Source organism: Lissotriton helveticus, chromosome 12 (assembly GCF_964261635.1).
Source record: "Lissotriton helveticus chromosome 12, aLisHel1.1, whole genome shotgun sequence".
In the NCBI taxonomy this organism is placed as follows: domain Eukaryota; kingdom Metazoa; phylum Chordata; class Amphibia; order Caudata; family Salamandridae; genus Lissotriton; species Lissotriton helveticus.
In genome coordinates, this window is record NC_136073.1 from 612,311,122 (window position 1) to 612,336,681 (window position 25,560).

Consider the following 25,560-nt stretch of genomic DNA (forward strand, 5'->3'; position numbering starts at 1 on the left):
TACGCTATCGACAGTGGTGCTGTGTTATTCTGTTTTTCGCTGACTTTTTGGTGCTTTCCTAAAAAAAAATGTTTTTCCATCATTTCTGCTCCAGAGTTATCCGCTATGCTTCCCAACTCAACGGTGGAAAAAAGAACCCAAAGCTGGTGTCCACACTTAGGGGCTTCCTGGACATACACCTGATGTCATCCAAGGGATACAGCATCGGATGGTCAACAACTCCATGTCGCCCACAAAATATATTCAAAGAAGAAAAGACTAAAAGCTACAATTTCAGACCCAGCCACGAGAAGGCGGAATATTGCACAGCATGTGATTAAAGAAAAGATTCAAGCAGCAAAACTTGGATATGTCACATAGAATATAGAAGGAATAAGGGTGATTAGAATGTGCAACTTTCAAGGAATGGGACTAGAGATTTGAGCGAAGAGGAAGGAGTGATTGAGGCGATTGCGGGAATAAGCGTAAGTTCTAGTACCTAATACAGTCCTGCTTGAATCATACTTGTTCATGTGCTGCTCTATCTTAAAATCTAACTTGCAGGTTTCCTGCAGGGCATGGCTGCAATTGTCTTTCCTTGTGCCCCAATACCGCTCGCTTAGTCTTCCACTTGTGTCCATGCTTATGTGCCTGTATCACTTAACATGAAACTGAATCTCATCCAATGTCTGGATGTGGAAGTTGGGAGCAATTTAGTAGTTATTCCCCCTCTAGTTTTTTAATTATCAGAAGCAATGCCCTAATGGTCTCTACTCCCAGGAAGCCTACTGTCTATAGGAGGGACCATCTAGGGAGGACTGAGGAAAACAAGGATAAGCAAGTTACCTATGGATGCCACATGTGACCGAGCTCTTTTCCAGGTGCAAACACAGGTAGGGCATCCCACCAAGGATAAGCAAGTACTCTTTTAGAGTCACTCACTAAAAGATATGGATTTCACGGTAAGATTCACTGGACAGATGGAGATCTTGAATCGGGTGGAACCCAAGGAAACCAGGTTCACGTAGTGGAAACGTCTTAAGATTAACAAAACATAAAACAAGCATTTACAATGCAATAGGTCTCACATTTGCGAGAGTTTAAGCTATTGGCATTATAAATGACAAAGCCTTTTATTGATCTGTTTTGATAATTAACACAAAAATAAAAGGCATTGTCATTTACAACGCCAATAGCTCAAACTCATGTAAATGCAAGACCTATTTTATTTCAAAGAAGAGTTGTCCGGGCTGCTTGGAAAGTGAAAGCATGCGAGGTTGTCAATTAAACTTGAAGAAACAGAAATACAAACACTGGAATGATAGGTCAGGGGGCCTTTAGCACCTTTTAGTGCCCCTTTTCCATGATACTGTTATCATGAGAGCCTCCAACATCAAACAATTGTAATAAAAAGAGCATTATTGACGAATAAGTAAAATGACCCCACTCTACGACATAAAGATATTGAAAGTCACCAAAGATTTCAGGACCATACAGATGTTCAGGGCTGCAGGTGGGATCCCTGTAAATCTGTGCACACCCCTGTAACATTTATACAGCATAACATGTATAGAAATACATAGAAACACAGGCAGGGAGTAAGTTAAAGGTCACAGATCTCCAGAGGGTCTTGGAAGATAAGGTAGGGAGAGGGTAGGATCCCTGACTTCTTGTAATACAGTGTCTTCACAACTCAACATACAGCAGACTACCGATGTTGTTTTTTCATTACGGAAGAGTAGTGATGTCACAACTGCACTGTAATATGAAAATTACAGGCAAGCATTATTACAAGCTTCTCTATCTGACAAAGAATAATACATGTAAAGAGGTGGTCTAATATTCTCTCTGGAGTATGTGTGCTTTTACAACAATTTCTAAAACACTTATTCGTTTTGTCAACATTGGAATGATGAAATCCTGAGTCAGTTTATGTGAGATAGAAACCTGCAGGTTGGTTACAGGCTGTTGTGTACCACTGCATGCGTTTAAGAATAAGATAATACCGCTCTTTTCTACTCAGTGTTACTGTCAGCTAACCAGTGATGCGATCAACACTTTGACATGATGCAATGCCATCTGTATCGTACGTTAAGAATCACCAATGCAAAGAGCTGATAAGGAAGCAGTTTAACTAATTACCAAACAGGAGTAAGATTTCTCTACTTTGGCTGTCATCAGTGACTTGCAAGATCCAGGATGTGTGGAAACTTGCTTAATAAAACGGACAGAAAAGTTAACAGTGCAGTATTAAGCAACAGACCATGAAAGTTGCTGAGGATCACCGTCTTGCACGTTCGAGCTGACCAAAATGCGCAGCAACTCGTACATTGAAACGACCTTCCTCAGTAAGTTTAAAGAAGTTAATAAAGCCCATGTTGCAGACCCATGCCTTCCAACTCTTGATTTGTTTTCTATATTTGCTAAAATTCGTGTAAACAGCAATGCTTAAAATGTGATCCGTTGTGAATGTGCCTCAATGTATGGAAAGCGCTTTGACGTCGATGACGGCACAGTCTGAGCTATAATAAAGTTAATGATAAACATGGCTAGAGAGTTCAAGGCTGTTTTTGCAGCCCAAGGTACTTAAAGTGAGGTAGAGAACTCATGCAGCGCTATCCTTGCCAAAGATATAGCGCTGATGTGAGACGCGTGCTCAAGAAATTCAGAGCACAACAAGGTGTTTAGACATGGTTAGGACTTTGGGGACCGCTGCCATTGTCGCGGGCTGCTTGGAAAGTGAAAGCATGTCGTGCCTGCAGTAGGAGAAACTTGTTAAAGAAAATAGTTCTAATACACTAAATAAGGCATACCATGTAACAAGAGAAGTAAAAGGGCCAGTCGACATGTGAGGATACAAATGAAGACAAGGCGGTACTAAGGATGGACTAACAAGCGTATTAACAAATCAGAAGCCAGCAATTACAAAGGACAATGGCACAAGCCAATGACAAATATGGGTGGAGAGTGGGCGGGGCTTCAAATACATACTCCAATACAGCGTGGCCCGCAGAGCAGTGCATGCGTTGCCCAGGCTCACCCTAAAAAGGTAGGGGAACACTCTTGCCCCTAGGATAATCAGCATCCGGCAAAACCAATGGACAATTCTGCAGGCAGTTTCAAGAAGTGAATAAAGGGATACTTTATACCTCAGGGATTCTGTCTCCCCTTTGCCTTACGCCCAGAACTTACCATTTCTCTTCCATCTGGCATGGCTGTGAATGGAGGTACCCTTGATTAAGTAACAAACACTCATCTGAGACGTGGAAAATTCCTTGATTTAATCTAGGGTTGTTTTGAGGGTCTGTCATTGTATGTTTTGTGCAGATAGTATCAATAAATAGCAGACACAGAAGGGCCTGTAGAGGCATTCAACGTTTTCCTCCTCTCAAAGGCATAGTTGAACTTGGTAAGAAATTCTTTACATGTGACCTACTAATCCCAAGCACTACCCGCATTTCAGAAACACCATTCTATCTGTGAAACATTCCAAACTCCCTAGTGACAAGTGCTCTAATTAGAAAACAGAGTGATGTGAGCACTGGGAATACTGGTCACTAAGCTTCACAGGTTGGCTGACAGATATGTATTATAATGCCACGCTTTTTAGGCCACCATGCAGCCAGACCAAACTTTTTCAGTTTTGTGGCTCAGAATGCTGTCAGTAGTTGCAACCGGCAGCCCGAGGGTGGTTCATGCATCATTTATTTTTAAAAGAAGTAGTGACTGAAACATACAATGACTGCTAATGGTCAAACATAGCATGTGTATATCTTGAGCACAAGCTGCTAAGCATCATATGCGCATTGAGTTGAGACTTACACACACAACATGTATTGCTTATTTCATCTTGTGCACTGATATCTGTTCCAACTGTTGGGCTGCTCATTCACATTTGGGTTTCCATATTTTTCTCTACTAAATTTAACGAATTCAAAGGTTCATTTGAATGTGTCAGCTGACTGTTGTTAAATGAATAATCTGAATTGCAGATTTCAAGTGTGAGGGGAATTTGAATGATCTAATATTAAAACCTTACATTTTTTTGCAGTTGGCCAGATTAACTAAATGCCAGTTTTATCAAGTGAGATAGATAGCATTTGCACCCCTGAGAATAACAACATTTCAGGTGCTGCAACTGCTAAATCACGTATTCCTATTTAATAAACCAATTTTAGTGGCCTTATTGCCAGTGACAGACCTACATTTGCAAAGAAAGATTACTTGTCATTGAAGCAGACTCTGCCCCTGCTAAAGAGGAGATTTTCACAAGGGCGAAGATAAAGGAAGTTTTAGCAGCCCCAATGACAGAAAACCCATCATCATCAACGAAGCACACTTACCAACTTAGAAATAATACCTATCATCTAAGACGGCTAACCTACCGTTGACAATGGAGTGAAAGTGTGCAACAGTAAAGACCACTTTTTCAAACCTGACTGTTTCGACAAGCCCTGCAACATTATCAATTCAATCCATGTTGGTGTCACCATTACATATTTTATTGCTGCCACCAAAACGTTTGCAGCAAAAAACAGTCGTGATCAGAGATAAAGAGGTTTCACAAGAAGAAAACAACAAAGAAGAACAGAAAGAAGCATTATTTTCATCAGAGGATAAAGGAGATGAGAACTAACAAGGTACACGCCCAGGCCAAGTTCCCATTCAGTTTCTGCCAACAGAAAGAACACTTCCTGCTTACAAAATTCACTCAGGGCATTATTTCAAAGGACCAGAAGGTGCACATTATGATCCAGTATTGAATGCCAGAAATGTATCATATGTTCCTATGGTCCAAGTTCCAATAGACTTGATTTCTTTACTGCAACAAATGATAACATTTAGATATTTGCCTTAACCACAAATGCCAAGCAGTCGTCACATTGAACCATTATACTTTGCTTCACAGTGCTGCCTCTTGGTTGGCTTACCATGTTTGCCTTTTACCATCGATCTTCCAATTCATTGTAGGTCCCAACACTTTCTTTCTTCCCTCTTTCCTTCATTAGTTTACCAGGCCCACACCTCATTACCTCCTTTTTCCCTCTCAAACCACCCTTATAGAAAAATATTCTCACCAGTTGTAGAGATGTTTACAGTGTTACTGGGGTCACTGATGTAATCTCCAGCCAAGGCCACGAGACGAAACTCATAGACAGAATCCTAGGAGATAGGAAGAGAATTTAGTGATAAAGAGAAAATATTATTGCTAATACTGGATTATTTGTTTGTATTTCTGTATTTCGTACAGTGCGGAGTGTCTCTTTATGGTAACCTCATAGTGCAAAAATATATTAAAAGACAAAAAACACCAAGGGAATGTCTAGTGACGGCCCACCATTTCTCTGTCATCTGAATGAATATCGAGCAATCAGTTGAGAGGATGCTGACCAAAGGTTCCTAGAGGGGATTTAATGAAGAGCCAGTAGTTGTAGCTAAGCATTATCTTAGTTTCAACAGGACTAGAGAACAGTACAAAGTGTCTTGAACTTAATCCTGGCCTCCACTAATTGGGTTATTTGATCATGTCTCTGCAGGTTCAGAAACAATATGGCAGCCTAACTTTGAAATCATTGCAAGTTCTTATAAATCTCAATGAAATACCCTATGTGGTCCATAAACAGACCAGGCAATAAGTTTTCAGATGCAGGATTATTTTCTGCAGCAGGGGAAGGCTGCAAGCTGAGCACAGCATGGATTTGAGGGGATAAAAGACACCTAGATAGGTGAATGTCCTAGGCTCGGGGTCAGTTTAGTAGCCCAGATCCACCAAGTAAAAGAATTTCGGTTTTGCCTTCCTTTAAGCACATAACACACTCCCTCAGCCAATTTTGGACAGTTTCTGTAACAAAACTAAAGTTTAATCAAGGCAACCTCTATAATTATTATGACCTGTTTACTTTTTTTGCAACATGTTATTGGGTGTCTAAAAAATGTACTTTTGTTCTGTGTTTTTAATGTGGCAAAGTATCCATTTGGCCAGAGTGGCTTAGTGTGGCCTGTAACAAAATATTTTTATTGCAAATTTGATATGATTTTTTACTTAATTATTTAAACAGGACTATTATTGATGTTTGACTATTCATATTGAATCCCCTAAAGAGAACGAAAAGCTAGAGCACAGATTTAACTCCTGCTATAAAGACATGAATTACAGGATTAACTGAGATTTTCACATAGACAGTAACATGTGGATGCCACTTGCAGACACATTTATTTTATAAACAAATTACACAAACAAAATAATAATCAGAATAACACTACACACAACATCCCCCTCTTGACTATGCATATGCAAGTGGATGTCTTTTGATAGCAGAGTTCTAGATAACAAACATTACTCACATGCAACAATTCCTTCCCCCCCCCCCCTATTTTTGGAGACAACACTGTAGAATTCCTAATTCAAAGCAATCCTAACTGTTCAATCAGAGCGTCACTACTGAAAGGCAACCTGTTCTGAGGTACCAGCAGAACATGAATCAAAACAGAGAACCAGAAGAGCCTTGTTCAAGTGTGGAATACTAGAATTAGATCAGATCCACTGAAATACCTTAAGAGAGAGATGGCAATTTACCTGTAACTCTAGTTCTCTGGTATGGATGTTTGTTGAGATTTATATGCCTGAACTAGCCCCTTTCATCAAACTGTTAATCTCGATTCCCAGACCGATGATGGGGAATATTTCAAGCATGTGAATCTGTGAAAGATCTAATGCTGGGTTTTCGAGAGACAAAGCCAAACAACATTTAAATGAAAGTAGAACCAGGTCAAAGTGGAGGAACTAGTGGTTACAGCAACCATAGAACCAGCCAGGTGCGATACTGATGCCATTAGGGTCTGGAACAATATAGAAGTCAGTAGGGGTATTAACTAGAGGCAGAACTTAAAGGTAAACATTGGCGTACATGAGTGCAGACAGAGAGAGACAGCGAGACAGAACCTAAAGGGAAAAAGAAGTGAGTAGGAAATGTATACAGGAACCAGCAACACAAGTAACAATGCTAGTTCCAGTGGATGATGAAAACAGTGAAAGACTCAACTGAAGGAATGAGAAAGCAGTGGTTGCAGGAACCACGAGAAAGCCTAAAGAAATTAAGTGCTAATGGGTCATCAACAAGGGAACAAAATAAACCAAATGAAGTGGCAGTTGATGTAGTAATAGATGCTCGAACTTGAAGGAATATTTGGAGCCAATGTGTGCATGCACCAATCAGAGAGATTAGTCGGTAGGTGTCATACACCATGGCAGCACCTGACGGAATGGCAGCATTCCCATAGGTGGAAATCAGTAATGACACCTGCAGGCGCTGCAGAAACAAAAGGTACAGAAACTAATTAACAAATTAATTGTAAGATAGTTTCCAAGCATAACACAAAGTATAAATGTTAAGGGAATTAAAATAGGAATGTGTCTGCAACGCTGAACAAAGAGCTTTAAGTACCCTATTAGGAGGCCCTTTGACTTCTCTCTAGTAAGGCTGTTCCTCTATCTCCCAATACCAGGGTGCAGAGAGGACAAGGTGCATCGTTTGGAATTTTACCTGCAGCTATCAGCGGCTTAAAGCAGTCAAAATCTCAGAGTGAAATATAATTTCAGTGGGTCCAGTAATGGGACTCGCTGAGCCCATGGATTGAACTCAAAACTCCAAATGAGGCTAGCAGAATGGAAGTGTCGCGCACTGAGCATTGCGCATATCGGAAGCAAGACTACCTAAGGGATATGTCAGTCTTTATCTTCTGATTTCGTTTGAATGAGCAGATTCATTAATCGGCTTTCTTTCACAAAACTATTCACTACATAGATGCTTAATGGTCCAGCCTTGCTGCTGGTGATACAATGGATACCCCTTGTGAATGCTGGCCTGACCAAACGGTGGTACAAGAAGGCCCTCAAACACTGACAATCCACCATCAAGCCATACTTAGATATTGTGTGACATACAGTTTTCTCACCTTTATAAGGCCGGGGACGAACAGCCTCGTCTCGGTTCCAGCCACAGTGTCATCCAGCAGCTCCCAACCCCCACTGTCCTGGCGAAACTCCAAGGCGTAACCAGTGATGGGGACAGAGGTGTGGAGAGGTGGCTTCCACCACAGCAACACTCCCCTAGCGGTCTCATTGGCTGACAGTAAGCGGGGCGATGAAAGGAGAAGTGCAGGGTCATTGGTGGGGACTTCAGGAGCCACTGTGGTTACTGCAAAAGCTACATATGGAAACAAACATGTATTAATAAATCAGAAACATTAACAGGCTGTTAATTCAAGATCAGAACAAACAAATTGACCTTTTTTTTTAGAGGTCTTCACCCTGCAGCTTAGCGAATAGTGAAAGAAATAGTTGGCCCTAATTTAGGTGCTGGGGGATGGCACGCAGTCCACCAGGGGAGTGGAGGCTAATGATCTTAGCTGCCCAGGTGAACTAACGCCCACGTTGTTTACAGATATCAGCTTGCCTAGTAGAGATCTCTATACCTTTTGAGGAGCCAACACCAAAGCGGTTGTGCAAAGTGGGTGCTTGTTTGTATAAATAAAAAAAAGTGACCCTGACACTCTGGTTTTTCCTTGCAAGGAGCAGTGCCAATTTTCAGTTTTGTTTTTAATCTTAGAGACTGCAAGGCTTTTCCAGGCAGTCGCAAACAGAAACAAAGTGAATCAGAATGTCTGCTCTAAATAAGGGGGATAGTCTGCTGCAATTAAACTGAAAGCCCCAAGTCTTGAAGCTGTAGAAGCTGACCTTAATAAAGTGAAAGTATAAAAAAAAGTCAAATTGGCCAGGTTGTAGAGCAGAATCAAGCGCTAAAATGCTCATGAAGAAGGCTCCAACTCGCATAAGCGGAAAAGCAGGACGGACAGTGACGGAATCCAGGGCAATCTTTGTACCCTAGGAGCCAAAGTAATGGGATGGCAACAAGGGACTAGTCGATATCTTGGAGTTCATTGAGCTTTGCTGCTATAAATTTTAAAATCTTAAAACTTGATCAGTTAATGGCCAGAGTTTTAGAACCAAACTATCACGGCTTAGATGCCGCTCTGAAGCTTTTTGTTCCTTAAGCAACCAATTGTTTGTGCTGTTTCAAGGGCATTATTGGGATTTCTTTTTTCTTTTCTTCCTACTCTATTGTTCGCTCTCTTTGTAGTACATGTGGTTATTCTTTCTTGGGCTGGATTAAGCAAGCATAAGTTTATGCGGTGGATCGTCTCTTATGGCCCAGGTGCACTAAGGGCTTCAATAATTAACTGGATTGAATAGGAATGCAATTTAGCACAACCTATGCAGAGGGCCACCCCGCAAAGTTTTTATTGGCCTGACAAAATCGGGTCAGTTCTTAGGCCAATCTTATACTCTACCCACATTTTAATAGTTTTAGCTTTATTATTTTAATAGCAGTTTTTACTTATGGTTTACCATAGTATTATCTTAATTTGTCATGTCTGTCTTGAAACAGGAAACTGTTTTTATTGATGATGGTTTGTAATGGTTTTAATTAACTGTACAATAAAGTATTACCTTACCATACCAAGTCTATTGGGCCGCTGGTGTAAGGTTTCAGTGGGTAGAGCCAATGGGGGCATCATCGGCAGAAACATGACTGTCTACCTAGCTCTAAATGGGTAATGCAGAAGATCAGTTTGTCTGCCAACCTCTAAATCAGGGCCTTAGACCCTCATTTCAGCTTTGGTGGGTGGCTCACAATTGCTGGTGGAGCAGAGGAAATAACTTTTGCAGGCCAGGCGGACTATCACTTGCCGTAATTAAGCATCTCTGCCTGCCTGGTGGAGATCTCTACGCCTTTAGATGAGCTGCCACCAAGTCTCAAATCTGTCAGACCGCCGGTGTAAGGTTTCTGCCAGCAAAGCCTGGGGGTCTACCCAGACAGGAACAGACTAAATGCTCAACTCTAAATAGAGCTACAGGACAATCAGTTTGGCAGACAGGGTATTGAGTACCATGTTTGAAAAACTCTAAATCAGGGCCCAAATATGAACTCCGGATTATGTGTTACCTCACTACTGAGTAAAATGCTACTCTGCACTGAGATCTCTGAAAGCCTTTTAAACACGCAATTGCTTATGTCCTCCCTAACAAGTTTTGGCCAAATACCAGGGCTTGACACCTCTATTCTATTCTCTGTCAGGGTCCTTCCTTCACTCAGCACTGTAGGAGAGTAGGGTCTGTTTCCTATGGTTACCCCCACTTTTTGCTTTGATTCTCTGGTTTTTCGACTTTAGTATGGCTGTGGTCCTGCTAATCAGGCCCACAGCCTAGCTGTTCTCTCTCTAAATTGATACCATGTACTTTAGGTACATACCAGATTGGTTACTGGGTCACCCTTGTGAGCCCCTGTATAGTGTACCCTAGGTACCCAGGGCATAGGTGCACCCTAGGCCTACCAGGGGCTGCAGCATGCATTGTGCCACCCCTGGTTATCATTCCAATCTGACACCACAGGTCTGTACTCACAGCCTGGGTAAGGTGGTGTAATCACCCCTTACTTAGATATAGTATCCCTATATCTATCTATCTTTATATATATATATATATATATAGACATATATTAACCTATAAGTCCCTCCTATGGCAGGCCTTGACAATCCTGGAGGCAGAGTGCTTGGTTTTATGTGAGAGGGTGCCCTAGCATGAGCTGAGCCCCTCTGCAGCTTTCGGAACCATCTCCTTATAGCTGTTCTATGATATAGCCATACCATATACTCTTAAGTGCATTATAATCCTTGCGGTTAATGCTAACTTTGGTTATCAAAACATGTCGTGTAAGCTGTCAAACACTTTGGAATACTACCCCCCCCCCCACCAGTCCTGGTGGCGGGGGTAGCATTCCACCCTTCTAGAGGGAGAAGACATGTAGTTACTGTTAAACCTGGTTAAAGTTAAACAGAGCCCCAGCATCACAAAATGGATGCTGCTGCCACAGACACGAGTCTGGCCTCCTGCTGCTGGACGAAAATCCGGCAGGGGAGGCCTGGACAATAGGCTTCCTGTCCAGGGAGGTGCTAGTACCTCCCCAGACAGTCTTTAGTGTATTGGGGCAGGGAGGGCTGCATTCAGTGAATGCTTTCCACACACTGCCTGGGGCACACAAGGTTCTCCATGCATTTCCCAGTTCAAACCGGTTGCTGGGGCACTCAGCCCCAGCTCTGGCACGAAACTGGACAAAGGGAAGGGGATGTAACCACCCCCTCCCCAGGTCCACCCATAGGAGGGACCTTAGAGTTAGTCCAACCCCTAAACTTACTCTATAAGTATAGAACCCCAGTCCCTACGACTTTAGACTACCCTGGACGAAACTCTGCAACATATATCCTGGACCTTCGACATTCCATTTTGACTGTAAGACGGAAGAAATCTCACTTGTGGTCAAGGAGTGACCACCCCGTTCAAACAGGCACCAACAGCATCTTTGCCGGTCTGCATTTTCGTGGCTCCCGCCGGACCCTGAAGAATCTGCGACACAGACTTCCAGACATCTCGGACCCGACCTTCGTTCCCAGCAAAGCTGAGACCCGTGGCGGACACGAGAGACGTGGGACTGGAACTCCTGCCCATCCTGCATTTTGCTACCTGCACCGACTTCCCGAGGTAGCCCGAAGTTATGCATTGGGTGTTTGAAGCCCCAGCCCTGAGCACCTTTTGCACCAAAGCTCAGAGGGCCACACTCCACGAGTGTCCCGTGGGCCCGCTTTGTGCATTTCAGCTCGACGCGTCTTCTCGGTTCCTAGTCCGTTGGCTAGTGAGCCCCCCGAAGACTTTCTTTTGAATCTAACTTGCTTTCCTGGTTGCTCCAGGCTTGCTCCAGCTTCCCTACAAAGGAGAAGCGCCACAGACCTTGCTGGTCTGCACCGAAGCAAATCTCGACATCTTGTGTGGATTGCGTTTGCCAAGGCTTGTTGGGTCCAATCTGGATACCGACACCGCAGTCAACTAGATCCTTCGTGAGACAGCTCGAATCTAGCTCCTGGTCAGAGTCGACGCCTCCTGGACCTCGTGGCTGAAGAGACAAGCTTCACCTTTTCACCTGAAATCACCCAACATTGGCTGGCAGCTTCCCATCGCCATCCGGGTCACTGGCAAGTGACCCAGACTCTGTCCCTTCTGCTTTCAGGTTCTTCAGTACTTCGATCCACCCTTAGATCCACCAGGACACTTTTCTTCTGGTCGCCTGCAGCACTTCTTTGCAGATCTCCATTGAAATCAACGACTAAACCCGACACCAAGAGACACCTATGCACCCGGCTTCCGTGGGTGAGGTAACACAAGTACTCTGGTAGTCTCGAGGGTATTGGCCCTCCAAGTGTCTAAGTCTAAAAGGGTTCAATCGTAGTCCATTTAGAAGTGTCCTTAAATTGTAAATTTGTAACTTGTTAGTTTCCCATAGAAAGTCAATGGTAACCCGTGGCTGTGTTTAGACACTGCACGAGTCTCCTGTGGACCTCCTACTTCCTAACCTTTGGTTGTTCCTAGAAGCCCCAGTGATTCCACAGGCCCTAGGCCTGCTTTCTATCCCATACGTGGTTCTTATACCACTATTTTAGTATATGGTTTGTGAGGCCCCTAGGGCAAAACGTATACTGTGCAACTTATCGTATGCTAATTAAGTTCCTTGTATTGTACTTTTACCTCTGACCTCATAAAGAGTGCAGAGGGGTTGTGTTTAGAATAAATACATATATATTTGATATATACCTTGTGTGGTGTGCTTTCATTTGGTACTCAAGAGATTATAAATTGGTAAAACAACTAGCTTAATTCGCTCTCTGGAATCTTAGCCTGAAGACGGCTCGCCATTGCTACCCCTAGGATAGCTTTCTATAAGGTTGACTTTACAACCACCATCAAAAAGGGTCGATTGGACTGCTGCAAGGTGCCCACTAGAATAGTGGGAGGCATATACCAGGCCAACTTCTCACAAGCACCTCTACTGCAATATGAGGGTCTTCAGACTCTCCACCTTACAGCCATCTTCATATCTCCCCATGACCTTCTTCACACTAGCCTTATATTACATTTTTGCAATGAAAGTACAAAAAATGTATAAGGGTGTTTCAACTTCATGTACAGCTTAAAAACAATACATGCATTAACTCATCTTATGTATATACCTGAATAAAACTCTACAATAAAAAATTATGAAAATTAGGCAGACTAAAACAGCTGTAAAATGACCACAAACATTCATGTTAGCAGGACAAAGTGGATACCGTCTTCAACAATCCATTTGTAAATTTCTTATTTCAAACAGCAACCATTATAGAGAGGAGTTATCTTAAATTGTTGACTCCGCATTCACACTCTTAAAGTACAATCCAACCGAGCAGATATATTTTAATTATTTGGGTGACATCAATAAATTCTTTGATAAACATACAAGTCACATGTATTTCAATAATTTGTAATTTTACACAACTAAGTTATTTATTGTTACATAAGCACAGGCAGTCTCTTCAATGTGGCAATTACTGTCAATGTTTTAGTGCCCTTTCTTGTTGGCCTGCCTTCCTATGGACAGAAATTGTTGATTCAATTTAACACAAGACCACAATCAAGAAGCTTCTGCATCCAAACAAGTTGTGAATGGCCCAATTCAGGGGCATATCCCAATAATTTGTTATATGGTCCTCTTACAAATAACACATTAGAAAGTAATGAATTCCCTATTTAAAGGAAAGTGTCAAGCTGGAAAATTGAATTTATTAAAGTCCAAACCCTCATTTATTAACAGGTTTAAATATTCTTTCTTTGGAGTCTTCCTTTCGTGCCTCATCCTATCTAACAAGGAAACAACATTTGTTTCAAGTAGCCTGATTATAACAGACCTTACCAAATAAAATATTAAAATTAGGAACTTTACCGAACAAAATATACTCTCACCAGGACCTGGGACTCCTACTTCATTCATATTGTTTGTCCGATAGTGGAAATAAAAGCTGTCCTTCATGAGTGTAATGTCTCACTGTACTGAGTGGGCAGGTAGTTACTACCCCAATGCCAGGAGAAATTCAGTTCTAAGAGTGCCATCGGTGAATCAAAGTAGTCATTGTTGTTATGCAATGACCACACTTCACATACCCTGAGAAGTAGCCTGAGTGGGGTAAACCATCTTGCAAGGATGAAGTACTCAGGTGAAGTAACCACACTTCCTTACTGAGGGTAAGCCTGTGTTAGTGCCTTGCAGTGAGGAGAGACCTCATTTCTAGGTACTGTGAACCTAACAAATGTTATCATTCATTCAATTGTAGTAGGCTGGGACTGTTGAGGATCAAGCAGAAATTTCTCACCCTTGGGCTATTTTTAGCTGAGACAAGCGTTGGAAAAAGCATCAAAGGGTTTTCTTATCCTTTTGCATGTAGATAAAGTAGAGCGCTTTTTACTTGCTCTTGTGGCCTCAGAACAAATACGTCTTAGCACTTTTTCTTTTTAATATTTATACAGATAGTGTGTATTCTGTGCTATTAAGTATGCTATTTGAATGCCATAAGGTGGAGGGAGACCCCTCCCCCTTTGGCTTTAATGCCTAAAATGCAGCTCCTACACCTCATATTACAAATAAACTGCAAGAAATGATGAGTTTATCTAAGACTACAATCATGTTGTGGGGTTTGGAAATATAAAATGAAAGCTGATTTACATTAAGGGAAAACAGTTGAAATAACTAACACATTGTGCTCTTTAGGCCTTAGCTTCAACTGTGATGATATGGGTTGGCCAACTAACACAGCAAATGGAATAGTTGAATGTGGATTTATTAAAATGTTGTAACTGCTATGGTATATGTGCTTGTGGCTCTGGGTAGCAGTAGTCTACTGAGGTACACTGATTCTTTCATATTCTAAAAAGAGGAAAATCCGTTTCTTTACAGACTTCTGGAGTAACCCCAATCTAAAGCAACATGCTTAATCCACGATGAGATGGTGAATAAACATCATGTGGACTGAATCAAGCTTTGTCCTGTAATTTGTTTTGGTATCTCTTGATATAAACAAGCACTCGCCCCTCAAGATATTATTTTCTCTAACATGGTCATGGATGTATTCCATGCCCAAATTTAGTCAGAATAAACACAGTTGCATGGGAATGCCAGAACGCCTTACAAATCGACATAGGTTTAAAAAAATGGATCACTGCCCACTAAGCTAAAGAACCCACTGTTTGGGCTTAGCTACTTTATGTACATTTGAATTATATTTTATACTAGATGTAAGAACTAAACAGCACATTTCTTCAACTCGACGAAGATTAACATTTTTTATTCCAAATGGCTAACAGATTTAATTAGGGATCCAATAGAGCCGGGCATTATTGTTATCCAAGACAATACTTGAGAGACCAACATGCAGTGCATATTATGGTTCAGTCACATTAAACCTAGATGTATAGAACAAACATTATCCCCATTCTGAGCTCTCTAAAATGTAAATAATACAAGCTGGTTGCATTTGTTTGTAAATTCTCTATGCCATGAAAGTCAGAAGTAAGTTGTAGAGGTCTGTTTTGCAGCATCTAACGTCATTAGTTGGTTGTAATGTGCATGGCAGATCACACTACTATTAACATTTCAATGAGTGTGTGCTTTTATGATGAGATACTTACTGTTCCTTATTTTCTTCGTATACTGTTGCAATTTTATGGATGTTTGAAAAATCTGACATAAACAGTTTACTTCCTTTACTTATATATTAAGGTTCAAGGAAGGGACAAATTGGTCAAATGCAGAACTAAATTACTGTGTGGATAGACAGATATGATTTCACTGTAAGCGGTAACTACTAAACTCCTCAGAGAATCGCCATCTTGCAGTGGTCGAGAGTCTTGCGTGTCTCAGTGACTTGGAGCATTATGCCAGCGTGAGTTTAGTCTCCTGGCACGGTTGACTAAGCCAGACTGGTCATAGGGTAGAAACCAGACATAGATCAATCCACTGGTCTTCCAGGTTGGGGTGGGGCTATGGCTAATAACTTTGGCCCATTAAAAAAAAAAACAGTTGTTATGGAAACAGCAGCAATGCCCATTAACCCCTTCGACGCTCATGACGAGCCCAGCTCGTCATGGAGTTTCCATTGGTTTCAATGGAAATTACATGAAGAAGAACAAATAGGCTTAGCATCCAAGTGGTTAAACATTCTGTGCATGAGGGACTTCCAGAGTCTCTGCATGAGACATGTATGGTGGACAGTAGTCAAAGTTGCAAAGAAAATACTGACAGAATAATCAAGTTCTAAGTTCCAAGTGCAAAAACAGAAACAGATTCTGGAACAAACCGAACTTGTATGAAACAGGAAAGCTGTCTCAAGTAATATCTGAGCCGAGGCCCTACAACCTACACATCATGCGGGTCAGGGAAAATAGGTGGACCTGATCCAGTAGAATGAAAACTACCAAAGGAGAGAAAGTACTCTACTCGGGAAAGAACGGTGACCAACATCACTGAGAAAACAATACAAATGTGAGAGTGAGCTCGGGTGGCCCTGCTGTCCTCTACCAAAGAAATGCCAGAAAATCCCATTGGTCACAATTTTAAGAATATATCACAGTGATGTCATCGAGGATACAGGGCAAACACAATCAAATTAAATGTCAAAACAATATGAACATTCAATATATCAATAAATGAAATAAAGTGAATGAAAGAAAAAAGATTGATCATAAATCATTCTTTATGATATATTGAATTTTCAGATAGTTTTTAAATTTGGTTTGATTGTGTTTGTGCTGTCTACTCCCTGAAATTGCTTCAATGCCACAAAAATAGCCATCATCCTGAGTATGAAGACAGAAAACTGCCTACTTGAGTGGAAGCAAGTCAACAGCAGACTCATGACACCCATGTTAAAAGACAGACACTTCAACACGACCATTATCCCATGCTAGGCTCCAATGAACGATGCAGAGGAAACAGTCAAAAACATATTCTATCAACAGATGTAATAAGCTGAGCTTGGAGCTATGCTGAACCATGACCTGATGATTGTGATGGGGGACTTGAATACTAATGTGGGAAATGACATCAAGAACCATGACAGAACAGTGGAAAAGAAAGACTGTGGAGCAATGAACAATGAAGAAAGACTGTTGGAATTTTGTGTCACAAATCTGGGCATAGAAGGGTATCAATCCCCCCCACACACACACACCAACTCCCTATGATATTCACAAACTAATGTTGTGCTCACCCAATGACAGAGATAGAAACCAGACTGATCACCTTATCATAAGTGGCACCTGGGGATGCTCACTGCAAGACGTAAGAGTGAGGAGGGGAGAGCACATTGACAGTGATCACCATCCAGTTACCACTCTTCTACAGCTAAAGCTCAACAAAACAGAACTCAAAACATCAAAACAGTACTTTCATGGGGAGACACGCGAGCGCGTAATCCAACATGGCCGCCGACGTCTGAGCTCCGTCGCGTCGACAGCACGTTTTTACTAATTACGACAGTTTTTCTGTCAAAATTGAAGCACAAATGAGGTCGCATTAGAAGTAAAGAGGATCCCTACCTTTTGTGAAGTTTTGAGGCTTTTCTGCTCGCCGGAAGTGCTGTTTCATGCCCCCTGGCTCCTGCTCCCAGCCTCTCAGTAAGGTGCTGCCTGATTTGTATGCCCAGGGGGAGGAGTGTTCATCAGAAAAGGGCCTGGCTTGGGCCTAGCCACACCCACAGTCCTGTATAGCTGCTGCACCAGTGCCTTTGAAGATTATTTCACTGCTTTTTTCATTTCATTGCATTAATATTGCTTATTTGACTTTCAATTCAGTTTATTTGTGGGTTTTTCTCCTCAAAATGGAAAATAAAAATCCATTCAACAATAAAAGAAGACAGCAATTTTCACCTCCCCCAGTTAAATCAAAGGTAGTGGAGTCCTCTGAACCTTCTCTTTCATTAATTTTGGAAGAAATTCAAGCACTTCGTGTTAATACTGAAAATATTGTGTCAGAAGTTAAAAGTGTGCGTAAAGACACGGCTTGTTTGTCTATGAAAATTTCTGATAATTCCATCAAAATTCAAGATATTAAAACTAAAGTGGATGCTTTTACACCATTGGTGGCGAAAATACTTCCTATGCATTCTCAGCTTTTGTATATGGAAAATCACAATAGACAGTACAACCTTCGCATTTTTAATTTGCCAGAAGAAGTTGAGGGTTCTAGTTGTCGTTTATATTTGGAAAACTTGATTCCTGGTCTTTTAAATATCAAGTTTCCAGAAAAATTTGAAGTGGATAAAGCCCATAGAATCCCTTCTCATCGCAGCCCTCACCATACTAAACCCTGGCAAATGATATTTAAAGTCCTTCGTCATCATCATCTAGTTTTGATAAGAAAAGCTGTAAGAGAAATTCCCTCACTGATGGTGAATGGCAATAACATTTTTATTCACCAAGACTTTGCCAAAGAAACTGTTGCAATACGTAAGGATTTTGCTGCCCTTCGTCCACAGTTAAGAAGTCTTGGATTCATATATGGACTTTTTGATCCATCTACAATGCGCATACGGAAAGATAACTTCTCCAAATCCTTTCATTGACCGGAAGAATTGCGACACTTTCTTGATCAACAAGTTTAACATTCAATGGATACTCACAACCCTACTACCTGACTCTTTCTAGTTTGAGCTTTGCTGACAGATTATGAGTAATTTATACATTTTTTGGGCTCGAGCGGTTCTGGCCATGCTTGTAGAACGTGTGTGCGTTTCACTGTTCTTATTTATGTATTTTGTTTGTCTTTTTTCTATGTTTTTTCTTTCTCCTTCTCCCTTTTATATTTCTTGGAGCTACTTATTTCGTATTATATTTGCTGTTTCTTCCTATCCTCTTCTTGTCTTTCTTTTTCTTCTTTTTCTTTTATGGCTGATATTAAGGTAATTTCATTGAATGTAAAAGGTTTACGTCATCCAGTTAAACGTACTAAAATTTTAGATTATTTAGGTAGTTCTAAAGCCGATTTCTGCTTTATACAAGAAACTCATGTTGATGATAACATTTTAGAATATATGAAAAGAAAATGGGTTGACAATATTGTTTCTTCTCCTGCAATTGGCAAGAAAAATGGGGTAGCTATTCTATTTGCGAAGAAATCTCATTGCCAGATTCTGAGTAGGTTTACTATACAGATGGGAGATATCTAATTGTTAAAGTTAAAGTTTATTACTCTATTTTATTTTTATTAAATGTTTATGGCCCTACTGCGGATGATCCTATGTTTTGGAATACTCTTGCTATGGAAGTGTTAAAAATTGGGAAAGCCCCTTTAATTGTTGCAGGAGATTTTAATGTTATCTCTAATCCCCTATTAGATAGACTGTCTAGTTCAAATTTTCATCCCCACAAGGTTTATTTAGCTTTTAAATCATTTCTTCAAACTACTAAATTAGTTGATATTTGGCGTCTCAATTTCCCTACGGATAACATTTTACTTTCTTTTCAAACCCTCATAATTCCCACTCTAGAATTGATTATATATTGGTCACAAGGCAATTTATTAATTCTATAAAAACACCTATGATTGGAAATATTGATGTCTCTGATCATGCTATGATTTCCTGTATTTTAAATTTAAATTCATCATTTACTAAACAATCTAGATGGAGAATGAATTCCGGAATAGCTCTAAATGATCATAATAAACCTAAACTTTTATCTGCCATTCATGATTATTTTCAACTGAATCCTGAAGGTTCTACTTCTATGGTTAACAGATGGGATGCTTTTAAAGCGTTTATTAGAGGAGCTACTATTTCTATTATGGCCCATGAAAATAAGACTTTTAATGCTAATATTAAATGTCTAGAGAAACAAATAGCGAAATACGAAAGACTCTTTATTACATCTAGTGATCCGCAATACAGAGTTAAGTTACAAAAGCTCTGTTATGAATTTAACAAGATTCTTAGTAAGAGGGCTGGCATTCAACTCTCTAAAGCTAAAGCTAAATTTAGTTTTAATGCAAACAAATCTGGGAGACACTTGGCGAACTATCTCCGTATTAAGAAAGATAAAACTCAAATTACTTCTATTCATAACCCCAATGGTAAAATTGCTTTGTCTCATAAGGATATTGTTAATGAATTTTTAGATTTCTACTCTAAATTGTATAATAAACCTGATTTTAATCATGAGTCTTCGGTGGACTCCTTCCTATCTTCCTGTAATCTGCCTAAGATTTCTCATTCAGACAAACTTGAATTGGAGTTACCTATTACTCAGGATGAAATTTTGTCTGCTATAAAATCTCTTAAACTAAATAAGTCCCCAGGTCCTGATGGTTTACCTGCAGAGTTTTATAAAGAACATCTGGTTCTTTTACTGAGGCTTTATTGTTCTTCCTAAACCAGACAAAGATCCCACTCTTGTATCTAATAATCGTCCTATTTCTTTAATAAATCAAGATTGTAAATTATATGCTAAAATATTGGCCACACGATTATCCCCTGTATTAGACTCTATCATACATCCAGATCAATCTGGGTTTATGAAAAATAGATATTCAGCTAATAACACCAGAACTTTGCTACACGTCATTGAACAAGGACATACGTTGACTAACCCTTCAGGTGTCATGGCTTTGGATGCAGAAAAAGCCTTTGATAAAATTCATTGGCAATTTTTATTTCATACTTTATCGTCCTTTAATTTTGGGGATGCTTTAATCCGCATGATTTCAGCTTTATATTTTGCCCCTACTGCTCGTTTGTTCATTAATGGCCAAGTTTCTAATCAATTCTCCCTTTTTAGAGGTACTCGTCAGGGATGTCCCCTTTCTCCAGTATTGTTTTTACTTGGTATTGAACCCTTTCTTACTTCTATAAGAAATTGTGACGCTACTAAAGGAATTATTGTTAATGATGTTCTTGTTAAGACTTTAGCTTATGCTGATGATGTACTTTTATTTATCAGTGATCCTTCCTCTTCGTTTCCATCATTAGTAGCAATATTAAAACAATACTCTATGTTGTCTGGTTATACATTAAACACTAACAAAACTGAATTTTTCCCTTAAAATGTCCATTGTACAGATGTACGTTGTTACAACGCAGGTTGTAACAACGCATACCTTTACCACGCGGCCGCTACAACGCAAGTCGTTACCACGACTTGCGTTGGAGGGCGCGGTTTTAGGATTTTTATAATTTTATATTCCAACACCAGTCCCCGTAACCGTAGGGAAGGTGTTGGAATATAAATTTATAAAATTCCTTATCCCACAGCGCCCTCCAGCGCAAGTCGTGGTAACGACTTGCGTTGTAACGGCCGCGTGGTAAAGGTACCGCGTGGTAAAAACTTCGTGGTAAAGGTTGTTTACCCCATTGTACTCCTGATATGATTCCCACGAATGAAATTATTTGGTAAAAGAATAAATTGAAATATCTGCGTATTTTATTCTCTTCTTCTTTAAAATCAACAATAACTTTAAAATGTAATTTTGTTTTAAATTATATTAAAGACAAAACGTCTAAATGGTCTTCATTACATCTTTCCTGGTGGGGTAGAATGGAATCTACTAAAATGAATGTGGCTCCTAAGATCTTTTACACCCTTTCGATGATTCCCACTCAATTTCCTTTAACATTTTATAAAGATGTTGATAAACTTCTTTCCAAATTTCTTTGGAATAACAAAGCACACCGCATTAGTTATCCTAAGTTAAAAATGTCTAATCGTAATGCTGGTTTTGGTATCCCAGATTTCCTTCTTTATCACAAAGCGTTTATTTTAAAACAGAGTGCAATATGGTTTAATCATTTATTTTTTCATCACCCACCTTCATGGTTCCACATTGAAAAATCTATTGTGGCACCTTTTCCATTGCCCACTCTGTTAACGATGTCTAATACATCTACATTTTTTCATAAATCTGTTATCCTCAAATCTACTAAAATGATCTTCAATGATTTAGATTCATTATTTCAATCCCCATGTGTAGTACTGATGAATTATCGTTATGGCATAGCAATGTTATCAAACTGAATAGAAATGTTACTTTTTGGCTTTCATGGATAAATGCTGGTATTTTTTATCTTAAAGATGTTTATTCTAGTAATACTTTTGTGCCATTTGAGATTTTACAAGCAAGAATTGGTTTAGCTAATTCTGAACTTATCAAATATGAATGTTTATGTAATTCAATTTTAGACTCTTTTTCAGAAGCTCTTCCAATATTCAAGCTGATTTGTCTATTTTTATCCAAACTATATCAATGAATGCCCATGGTGTCTCTCTTTTATACAAAAAATTGTCCAATACTTTAGGAAGTAATATACCTATGATTTCAACGTTTTGGAATAATGAACTGTTGCTTACCTTGTCTATTGATATTTGGGAACAGATTTGGCTTAGTAATATATCTGGATGGCTACCTGTTTCCTTATTTCAAACCAATTCGTATATTTTATTTAACTGCTTATGTACTCCACAGCGTTTATTTAAAGCTAAACTCCTTCAATCTGATCTATATTGGCATTGTAATTTGCACCATGAATCACTACGACATATGCTCTTTACTTGTCCTTTAATCTGTAAATTTTGGTTTGAGGTTTGGAATAGTATTAAGAAGATTCTGAATATTCAGGAAGACTTATCTTTATCTTATCAAATTTTAATTTGTAAATCTGTTGTGTTATCAAAGGATTTAACTGATCTGGAATGTAAGCTTTTTAATTTCTTAATTTCATCTGCTATAAAATCCATTACTTTTTGTTGGAAAGATGTTTCAAAATGATCAGTTCATGCATGGTGGTCTTGGGTTATTTTTACAAGAAGAGGTGCTCAATTATCTTTATCTGGGGTTTCTCATAATTCTATTTATCATTCATTTTGCATTCCTGTTGATATTTATTTATCTAATTCATGATATATTTATTGCTTATTCCCCCGTTTCTGCTCCTTTATTGTAAGAATTGTTAATGCAAAGTAGCTCTTTTTTTACACATTTTTTATACTTGGATATGTCTTGATTCCCCTTCCTCCCTCTCCCTTTATTTATATATATGTTTACGTCTAATTTTATCTATACTGAATTGAATTCGACTATGTGCTTTCATTCATAGTGTTTTGGGGATTTTCATATGAATTTTCTTTTTTGTATGTCTTGATTATTGTTTTGTTTCTTATAATGATCTTCAATAAAATATTTTGAACTAAAAAAAAAAACAGTACTTGCATGTGACAAAATGACAGGACCCCAAGACGGCATTTGTCCTACAAATCAAAAACAAGTTTCAACTCCTGACATGGAAGATCAGTCAGAGCTAGATGCATATGCAGTCAAGAAGAATGGGAACAGGTCTCTTCAATATATGTGAAGAACAGTTAAACATGACTGGGGACCAAGCCTAGGAACAGAAAATAATTGGATAAGACAAGTCACATGGAAAGCTATTGCAGGCAAGAAGAAAGAAAAAAACAGAAACTCAAGGGGCCAAATCTGAAAAACAAGTGAAGTACAAGCAACAGTACATAGAAGCAAACAGAGCAGTCAAAAGAATGACAAGATCCGACGAATGGGCATGCATGGGAACCTTCCCAGCTAAGCAGAGAAGGCAACAAGTAGAGGAGACAATGGGAAGGTCTTCAACACGACAAGGTACGTTGTAAATCGTGTGCAACATTCAACACCCCTATTGTGGACAAGCAGGGAAGATTACTTACAAAAAAGATAGAGCAGGAAGCACACTGGGCCGAGCACTTCAAAGAAGTCTTGAATAGACCAATACCAACAAGCAAAGTAGACACCTAGGAAGCAGAGACAGATGTAGATGTGAACACTGCCTCACCACAGACCCCATCTGGTCGCTCAAGAACGGAAAAGCTAATGGCCAAGAGAAACTGAATGCAGAAATGTTCAAGACCGACCCTGTGAGAAGTTGGCCTGGTATATGCGGACCACTAATTATAGTGGGCACCTTGTACCAGTCCAAACAACCCTTATTGATGATTAGGTTAAGGGAAACCTTTATTGAGAGCTAACCTAGTGGTAGCTATGGAGAGCAGCCTTCAGGCTAAGTCTTGAAGGAATGTAAAACAGCTTATTTTACCAGATCAGAACCTCCTGAATGGCCAAATGAAAGGAGAACCACACAAGGAATATGTGAATATATACAATATATGTATTTATTACTAAACACTCTCTACTAACCTTTTTATGAGATTAGAGAACAAAGCACACAATATTAAATCACTAGAATGACAGTAAATAGCACAATACACAGCGGGCTCCAGGGGGAGATTGAACCATATACTAAGAAAGCCATATACTAAGAAAGTGGTATAACAACCACGACCTGAATAGACACAGTGCCTAGAGCACTTAGAATCGCTGGGACCCAAAGGAACCACCCAAATTAGTGACACAGGGGGCCCACGGAGGATGGGTGCAGTGTAAGAACACAGGCGCTAGCTCCGTACAACTCTATGGGAAAGGCGTGGTTGGAATGTTATATATTATGGACATTTCAGAGAGGACTTCGAGCAAACCTTTAAAACATAGAAGGTTCTAAGGCCAGTACCCTTGTGAGTACCGGAGTACCCGTGTTACCTATCCCAGGGGAGCCGGGGGCATAGGTGTCAAGTGATGTCGGAAATCTTCGTCGTTTTCAATGGCTTGATGTGGAAAAGTGCTGCTGACGGGAAGATGAAATGTGTCCGGTGGAATCCAACCCCGGATTCGAGGTGAGAAGAACCTAAAAGCAGAGGGGACAGAGTCTGGCTCACTTCACGGTGACCAGAGGCACGATAGACGAATGCCCACCCATGTCGGGTGTTTCAGGTGAGAAGAGGTGAAGCCTTACATTGCAGCCACAGGGACCAGGAGACGTCAACGACACCAAAGTCCGGAGGTGAGCTGTCCCATGAAGGATGTCGAGTGCTGTGGGGTCAGTGTCCAGATTGAACACCAACAAGCCTTGGCAACTACAACCCACGCGGGCAGAGGGAAGATGATTCGGTGAGGACAAGCAAGGTCCTGGAGACTCTCCAAGCTGTGGAGAGCCAGGGCACGCCTGGAGCAACCAGGAAAGCCCATGGAAAGTCAAAGTTACCTTCACAGGGACCCACAGGCCAACGGACCAGGGATCGCGAAAGGACATCGAGATGAATCACAAAATACCAGCCTACGGAATACTTGAGGAGTGTAGGCCAGAAATCTTCGGTGCAATTACTGCTCATGGTCAGGACTACAAGTAGCCTAAAGCATGGCCTTAGGGATCGCCGAAAAGCATATGCTGCTGCAAATGTACACAGTGCACAGGGGTTCGGGTTGCATGGTCCACACAAGGGATACGGGCCTCAGAAATGCAGAGAGTGCAGATCAACCTCGGGAACCCACCTCCTGTGTTGCAGAAATCTTCGGAGTCCTCAGGAGCTCGGGAGATACAGACTGGTCAGATGCGTTTAGGTGCCTGCCTTGCAGGGGAGTAACTCCTTTACTCCAAGGGAGATTCTTCAGTCATCCAGCGTAGTGTAGATCGTTGAAGTACTTGGTTTCTGCAGCAGAGTTTAGTCCAGATAAAATCTAAAGTCTTGTAGCCAGGGGTCCTACTTTATACCCAAGGAAGGGGTGGAACAAACTC

The 25,560-nt window shown here is 40.4% G+C and overlaps 1 protein-coding gene across 1 annotated transcript in view; it reads right to left on the bottom strand.

Annotated features, from left to right (window-relative positions):
• Positions 1 to 25,560, bottom strand: part of IGSF9 (immunoglobulin superfamily member 9) — a 641,834-nt gene that overhangs the window by 137,443 nt on the left and 478,831 nt on the right. The window contains 2 exon segments of the mRNA XM_078669195.1: positions 5,058 to 5,142; positions 7,936 to 8,186. Of these exon segments, the coding sequence (XP_078525321.1) occupies positions 5,058 to 5,142; positions 7,936 to 8,186 (336 nt within the window).